The sequence below is a fragment of the Lactuca sativa genome, chromosome 6, assembly GCF_002870075.4.
Source record: "Lactuca sativa cultivar Salinas chromosome 6, Lsat_Salinas_v11, whole genome shotgun sequence".
Lineage (NCBI taxonomy): Eukaryota > Viridiplantae > Streptophyta > Magnoliopsida > Asterales > Asteraceae > Lactuca > Lactuca sativa.
In genome coordinates, this window is record NC_056628.2 from 44,658,929 (window position 1) to 44,667,286 (window position 8,358).

Sequence of the window (8,358 nt, forward strand, 5' to 3'; positions counted from 1 at the left end):
GGAGATGATGCAAGTAAAATGTTGTTCATTTGTTGAGATCACTTATAGAAAAGGTGAGATTTTTTCCCGATTCGAATGAAATGTGTTGGATGAGTTGGCTCCCAATAAAACAAAGGTGAATTGTTTTATTTGGAGATTGATGAAAAATAACAATTCGTTGTCTAATAATTTAGATCTAAGAGGAATCCATTTACAATCATCTATGTTCTTTTTAAGAAATCTAGAACTTGTTAGATTTTCAAGTGTGGTTTGGATTTTGATACTCTCATGTATTTTCAACAACTCTTCTAATTTTTGGGCTGCTGTAACTAAAAAAATCAAATTGTTCCATGTTCTTGCTTATTTGGTGTTCTCTAGTTCGTTTCGAAGGAAAAAAAAAGGCTCTTGATTTTTGAATTTGAAGACTACCTCTATGAAGCTGGTAGATGAAATCCAACTCAATCTTGTTAAGATGAAACATACAGAACAAAGAAGTCTAGCTTAAATTGGCATGAGTGGTGTTGTTTCCCATTGTTTGCATTTTTTTCTAGGTGTGATTACTATTCTTACTTTTATGTTTGGTATAAGAAAATTTATGTTTAATCAACATACAAAAACTTAATCAAACCTAAAAATACAATTATTCAAAACTATTGTTTATTAAAAAACAGTTGACAAAAAACTGAACATTTGATATATTGTTTTCAATTCATCGTCTTTTATTCTTATAATCTGTACCTAAGGTTTTGGTGGGATAGGGTTAGTGACATTGAGAGTAGTGGCATTGAAAGAGGGCATGTTATAATAACAGGAGGAAGGAAGGAACAGTGAGGCTACAAATGAAGCAAAATAAATGATCCTCAAAACCAATTGTTGTGATGCTTTACTTGTATGATTGATTACAATGTGATGCTTTACTTGTATGATTGATTACAAATGACCTGACATATTTATATGGAAATGAGTTCTAAATTGATCTAGAGATTTCAATACCCTATTTATGGTGCATAACATTCTAAAATCCCAACAACTCTACTTAACCACTTCCACAAAGCTTAGAAAGATACTAAAGAACTTTAGAATATTGTATAGTATTGTACAAGGTTTAAAAAACCTTTTACAAGATTTTAATTTGGGTTAATAGGTGACAAGAATGACCTAAAAAAGAAAGTGAGAGTTGTTACCGAGTCAACAAGACATAATTAAACTTAGGCAACTATGCTGGTTTGGACATCTTATAAAAATATGATTAACAATCACCTAATCAAAATATCAATAATTAATTGTTGTTTATTGATCGTGTTTTTCTTGATGTGTTACTTATGCACTCATCCAACAATCATTCTCATCAAAATTTTATTAGCATAGGGTTAACCCAAACCCAAAACCCCCGAACATTCTCCGCATTTTGGGCGGATCTAAGTGAAGGTAAATAGGGGAGGTGTCACATATATGATTCAATAATTCGAGCTCGAGTGGTTAGAGTTGTTATGACATGTGTTCAAGACAAGTATATCAGCATATAGTAAATGTATATATACTTCTATAAATTTATCTAATTGTAGTAAAATGGCATATATAAATATATATCCTCGAAATACTACAAAAAATATGAACCATTACATGTATGTCCCACTCAAATTTAACTCGTTACTTTTTAATACATAACTAACTTCCCTAGCCCAACAAAATAACTTTATGGATCCGTCATACTTTGTGTTCGTATCGTTGTATTATCCAATGCACAATAAAGAGTGTGGACAAATGCATGTGGTGTCTAATTAGGAAAAATGTTTAAATTGTTAGAAACATTGCTTGTATTATGTTCTGTGCCCACCAACTATCCCATGATGGGTTTGAGATTTAGATATTATGGTGAACTCTAGACATCTAGGGATATTCATGATTTTGTTTTTTTACTAAAATTGAACCGAAACAAAAGAATTCGGCTTTTGATCAACTAACTTACATCAATGGTTCGATTCGGGTTTTTTTCGATCTTTATATTAAAAAAAAATTACGGATTTTGGTTTCATGAAAGATTCTTTGAACCTCAAGAGTCCAAAATAAGTATGTGTTTGAATTTGCTCATATTAGTATGCCAAGTGTAAATGTAGAAGAGATTATATTAGTATGTCGTTAAACTAACCACGATATGTGTAATTAATGTTGGAGATCAAATTTTTTTTAAAAAAAAAAGTATTTAGTCAATAAAGCTTTAAATGACAAATATACGAAGGGAGTAAAATGAAACATTATTAAATAAAGATGGTTGATTGTGTTAAAATTGAGCCAAAAAAATTTTTGTACAATAAAAATGCCCAAAAGGAAATGGTAAAAAATAAAAACACCAATTGAGGTCGATTCCTAATATTCAACCTTTCAAAAACTTCTCATTAGAGATACTCTAGCAACATATTTGATATTATATCTTCACCACACCACATCATATGTATAGAAAAAAATAATAATAATGAGAAAAAATGTTCAGCATAATTTTACACCAAGAACGGTGAAATTTTGGTTTTGGGTTAAAGATGTATGATCATCGTCAATTTCTAATAATGTTTTTGTAGTTTATATCATGCTGCAAAAATTAATTTCTTTTAGTTGTTTTTCGTAAGAATCATATATATTACGTCTTTAGACAAGAAAAATAAAATGTTAGATTGACGCATTTGATGAACACTTGACATGATTCAACTCCGGGAGTCCTATCCCATCCGAGACACGCTACAACCATTGATGCATCAAAAAGCTAAAATTCAGCAACTAATGCACAAAAAAAAGGGCTCAAAAGACATATATGAGTATATGACAACTCCACTATTTTATATATCACATTATCACTTGCAAATATATATACATATGACCCCCGTAGCTGGTTCAATACGAGCAGCAAAATAAATTGCAAAAATATAACCATAATAGCAATCGGTTTTTCCTAAACTAAACACCGTACCTATTAAAATACGAAAAGAACACTCGACTTCGCAAAAACAAAACAATTTTTTCCCAAAATCATTTATTCTCGCAAAATCCAATATTTTATTTCCATTTACACTATAATAATAATAATACCACCATGGTGGTCATATACGTAAGCAGTCATACTCTCAGGTACTGACCGCCTATATCTCACCTCCCCTACCCCATTCTAACGGGACTGGGGTGTTGTTGCTGTTGTTATTGTTGTTGTTATTGTTGCTGTTGCTTTTAGATTGCGTACAGTTTCTTGAAGTCATCGTTCTCCGAATCCGACTCTCCGGACACGGATCCCGAAAGCGACTTACTACTCCTCGCAGACCGACGGATACTTCTCAAATTATTAGCCTCAATCCGATGCATAATCACCCAATAACACATCGTCCCTAAAGTCGAAGCTAAAGTCAACGACCCAATAACCGTGACACCAACCGCCAACCACTTCTCATTTCCAACAACAATAAACGAAAGCGCAAGAAACGCGATCGACACAAAAACACATGCCAACCACATCAACTTATTAATAATCGCCATCACCTGCTTTTTCGCCCGCCGCTCCACCACCACTATCGAGGTCTGAACCACCACCACCGCCAGTGATATAAACAAAGCAAGCGAGTCAAAAAGCAAGAAAACAATAAACTCGGGACTCGAAGCAATGTTTCCTTCACCCAAAGTGAAACCCTTAGGGATATGGTTTGAATCATCAACGTATTGACCGGGTAATTGATATATGGCTGCAAAAGTGACTGTAGCGATTAAGACGGCGACAACGGTTGTTGAATTTATCGCGTTGTTTAGGCTTTCGTGGTGCATTTTGTTGATTCGTTTTCCGATTCCTTTGACTCTTTTGTGAGTTTTGAGGGTGTGCGCAAGTTGGTCATGCACTTCGTGTTTGATGTCGCTTACGGTTTGTTTTAGTTCGCGAGCAGTTGAGGTCAATGGCGCGGTTTTTTTCATTGATTTTGAATTCACGAATCCGTGTTCGCGTAAAATTGTCGCGATTTCGGGTCGGCGTAATTTTTCGGCTGTATCGAGGGCAGTTTCGTCAGATTTGTTGACTGTGTTTTTGTTGATTATTTCTTTGTGGTTTAGTAATGCTAGAACAATCTGCAAATGAAGCAATGTAGATGAGTTGTTATGAATTTTGTCCTCAAAAGTCAAAGTCAACTTTATTGAACAAAAGTTTGAAAATCTTTAGAACATCTGTAAATGAAGAAGTATTTACGAGTTCTTGGTTAGGGGTCAAAACACCACCTTTTAAAGTCAAAATTTAGTGTAAAATCTTCCACTTTTTGAGAAAATTATGATACTACAGTAAGCTTGATAACATAAACCTATAAAGAGAAAAATGTTTGTGTTTTATTTTACTTATAAGAATATCCAAGTACAATTGGACCCTAAAAACTAGCACTTTGACCTCAAAAGTCAAAGTCGGCTTTCTTGAAACAAGAGTATGAAAATCTTTAGAACAATCTACAAATGGAAGTGTGTGTAAATTTTGTCACTTGTTGAAAAAATTATCAATACTACAGTAAAAATCAAAGAAAAACCTACACCTTGACAAATTTTAATGCTAAACTTATAAGAAATCATACTAGTATCTTGACCTCAAAAGTCAAAGTCAACTATCTCGAAGATAAATCAAAAACCCTACGTACCTCTTTGCGACCCTTTCGTGTAGCTATATGCAACGCAGTGTTCTCCTTTTTATCAACCATGTTTATCAATCCATTATCAATCGCAACAAGTTCATTAATAATCTCAACATTTTGTCCTTTAGCAGCCATATGAAGAGCCGTTTGTCCCTTTTTATCGGCTCTAGTCGCAATTTCAGGCACTTTTTCCAAAAGAGCTTTCATCACTTCCAAATGGCCTTTTCTTGCACATGAATGTAAAGCTGTTTTAAGGTTGCTTTTTGCTATTGTAGCCATGGTGCTATTTTTTTCTAAAAGAAACTTCACCACCTCGATATGACCTTGTTCACAAGCTGTGTGTAATGCGGTTGTGTTTGTTTGATCGAATGTCATTGAAAGCTCGGGTTGTGCTTCCATAAGAACTTTTAATACCTCTGAAAAGAAATAAGTAAATCGGATTTAATGTTTGAAGAATCACATTTGTTGTAGCGTGATAAAGGTAAAATTACATTATGTTTTGGGCTAAGTGGTATTATGATTATCATTGGTAATTTTCAAATTAACACGTGGTTATATTAAGATAAATGTAAAATTACCTAATTAGCCCAGATTATCTGGTTCTGACTCCGATTATTATTCAAGCCAAATAGCTCCTCATGCTAGGTTCGTAGCTTAGGTTATAAAGAATTCGTACCAATCCCAAGAAAATGTTACTACTTTGACTTTTTTAGGTCAAACTTATTACTTTCTGAATTCAAGATTGGGTGTTGATCTTCTTACAATCCAAAGATTCTATATTTTTAATTATATTTGTTATACTATTCGATGGGATTCGGGTTTTTTTCTCAAGAACTAATATAGTAATACATAAATTCTCAGCTCAATTTAAATGGATTTGACCTTAACGATCAACGATAAACGAGAGAATTTAAAAGAGAAAACAAGTAACAAGAGCTTGAATTCGAATTCATACCAAGATCTCCTTGTTTGGTTGCGATATGGAAGGCATCGAACCCACTTTTGGCCTTGATACCAGCTGCCTCAAGGTCGTAATACTTCATCATCTCTCTCACCAAATCAACACAACCGTATTCAGCTGCAACATAAAGAGGGGTTTCGCCTGAATGATTGGTCTTCGACAACAATTCATTCAATTTCTGTTCATCTGTGCTGCTTAAGATTTCCAAAGCTGAATTTATATCCCCTGCTCTAATTGCAATATGTAACGATGTATCATCTTTTTTCTCCATTGTTCTAGTTCTGCTTAAGCTCTGATGGCGGTTTCCGGCCACCGGAGAATCCATCTGATTGAATTATAATCAAAATCGTCGTATCCTGAAGAAAAAATCCAACTTTAATAAGTTATGAAATAAACCCATATCAATCACAATTTTCAGATGGGCTTAAGCTGTTTAGTTCAATTAACAGCTGTTGTGCTCGTTATTCGTTTTTAATAATGAAGAATTCGTCGATCATAACTTAGAAATTGATCCGAACCAGAGGAGAAAAGGTCAAAACTAACCTAACTTGAGAGAAGAAGCAACGTATTGGGCGACAGATATCAAAAACTGATTTATAAATCATTAAAACTTAAATCCCTACCTGGGTTTTGAAGAACAGATTTTGTTGATGACTGGATCACTCAAACCATATTGGAAATCGCATACAGAATTAGAATCTCTGAGGGACAAATGAGCAGAGCCAGCAAGACACTGGGGAGAATGATTGAAGGGCAGAAGAATCAGAGAGACGAGAGGTGGATTATTATTGGATTAATTGGTTGAAAATGAAGGCAAGCAAGTAAAAGTAAGTGTAGTAATTTCAAAGGATTGGGGAAGAAAAAAGTGGGGTTTAATAGAAAATAGACATTAAGCAATCATACGCATTCTTTATGTGGTGGTGGTCTCATGGATGTTCTGAATCCTAATATTCGTTTTTTCTTGCTTATGATTTGACTATTTCGTGAAACCTCTTGAATGTTCCTTTAACCATGAATGACCAAAAAAACCATTTGGACGGATTCGGTCCGACATCATAACCGAACCGAACTGAACCCGTTATTGTATCAAACCAAACCATCGTACACACAAATGGGTCTGTCCTTGGTTCTAAACACTTCTATATTCGGTCCCACATGGTTTGGGTTTTATCCGGAACGGAACCGAAAATTTAAGAGATAATTATAAATTAAACCAAATTTTCAATCTAATTCGACTTGGTTAATTTTAAGACAAAACTGCAAAAATTATTTTTGTGGTTTGCATTTTTTTTGGAAACATGCCTAAACCTTAATAAATTGGATAAATGATTATTTTGAGCAAGTTTCTTTGTAGAATTGGTCTTATATCTATTTGGTATTTATAACTTTTTTTCAATTATTTTTATTATTTTCATTTTTATTAATAAAAAAATCTCTTAACCCATCCTACCCCTTTTATTATTAAATAATTTGGACCCACCACTAAGCTGTGCATAAGTTGGTTTGAATCGGTTTTGAATCCAAACCGAAAATGATTGGTTTATGGTTTTCAAAACTCAATGTAGTCGGTTTGGTAGGGTCGGTTTTTCGGGTTCTGTAGTCAATTTTGACGGTTTTCCGATTTCTTGGGTTCAACCCATATACTCATGGGTTGTGGGCAATGTTTTTAAAAACCGGTTTTTTAATTGAACCGGTCGGGTGACGTTTTCCGGTTCAACCGGATGGTCAAACCGGTTATATATTTTTATATGTTTTTAATTATCCTGCATACATTGATTACAAAACTTGTCATTTTTTTATTTTACAAATCTAAATAGAGTAACATATAAAAACAATCATTATAGAAGTCAAAATCAAACAAAGAAGCCCCAAACAAACACAAAAATCCAAGAATGTCCGGTTCAACCCGGTTCATTCCGGTTCAATTAAGCCGGTTGAACCGATTTTTTACCAAAACCGGTTGGTTCAATCCGATCAGGAAATCATTATAAAACCGGTCCAAATCGAACCGCTCTCACCTCCGGTTTCCGGTTCGACCGGTTCAACCGGCCGGTTCGAACCGGTTTTTAAAACACTGGTTGTGGGTTTAAACCAATGAGTTATGGGTCAAAACATTCATAATGGTATTTCAAAGCTTTTCTTGATTTTTCTATATAAGTATTTATTTATTAGGATTATAAACAATAGTCTTAATATAACCTACCTATATTCTAACTTAAGAAAGATACATGGATTAATCTAGGAACAAAATTACATGAATGGTCCCTATGGTATGGGATAATTTTCGCGTTGAGTCCCTAACTTATATTTTTAATTTGGACCATCTTTAAGGTATGTTTTTCTTACATGATTGGTGAATACTCAATGTTAAAAGACTAATTTACCCTTTCTGGATTCTGTTATCTTTTTTAAATTATAAACTAATTAATTATATTAGAAAAAAATATAATTTAAATAAATATATGGGTCTATTAAATGAAAAACCTAAACTACGCACCCCTTTTTGTGTTCAGTCATGAGGAAAAAAAACTCCGACCACCATATGTTCTTCCTCCGGCGGCGACCAATTCTCACCCATCCGACATCATCATCATGTTATACTTCCGTTACCGACCACCTCTCACCCACAATCATCGGAAACATCTGTCTACCGTTCTCCTCGTTTTTTATTCCATGCAACTAACCCTATCATGTTCTTTCTCTGGATCTGAGAACTCGGCGCCAGATCTGAGACAACGCCACATCGGAGACTTGAAAACGAGTAAGATGATTCGTTTT

At 34.1% G+C, this 8,358-nt stretch overlaps 1 protein-coding gene across 1 annotated transcript; it reads right to left on the bottom strand.

Moving 5' to 3' along the window:
* Positions 1 to 2,792: 2,792 nt before the first annotated feature.
* On the bottom strand, positions 2,793 to 6,481 carry LOC111887471 (ankyrin repeat-containing protein At5g02620). The gene is made up of 4 exons (XM_023883646.3): positions 6,204 to 6,481; positions 5,575 to 5,936; positions 4,626 to 5,035; positions 2,793 to 4,074 (listed from the first exon to the last, which is right to left on the bottom strand). The coding sequence occupies exons 2-4, from the start codon at positions 5,903 to 5,905 to the stop codon at positions 3,196 to 3,198; spliced, it is 1,620 nt and encodes a 539-aa protein (XP_023739414.1). The 5' UTR covers positions 5,906 to 5,936; positions 6,204 to 6,481; the 3' UTR covers positions 2,793 to 3,195.
* Positions 6,482 to 8,358: the final 1,877 nt, after the last annotated feature.

Coding starts and splice junctions, on each gene's coding strand:
- LOC111887471 (XM_023883646.3), bottom strand. CDS start 5,905: ATGGATTCTCCGGTGGCCGGAAACCGCCATCAGAGCTTAAGCAGAACT. Junction 5,036..5,574: donor AACCAAACAAGGAGATCTTG/GTATGAATTCGA, acceptor ATTTCTTTTCAG/AGGTATTAAAAGTTCTTATG. Junction 4,075..4,625: donor CACGAAAGGGTCGCAAAGAG/GTACGTAGGGTT, acceptor CTTCATTTGCAG/ATTGTTCTAGCATTACTAAA.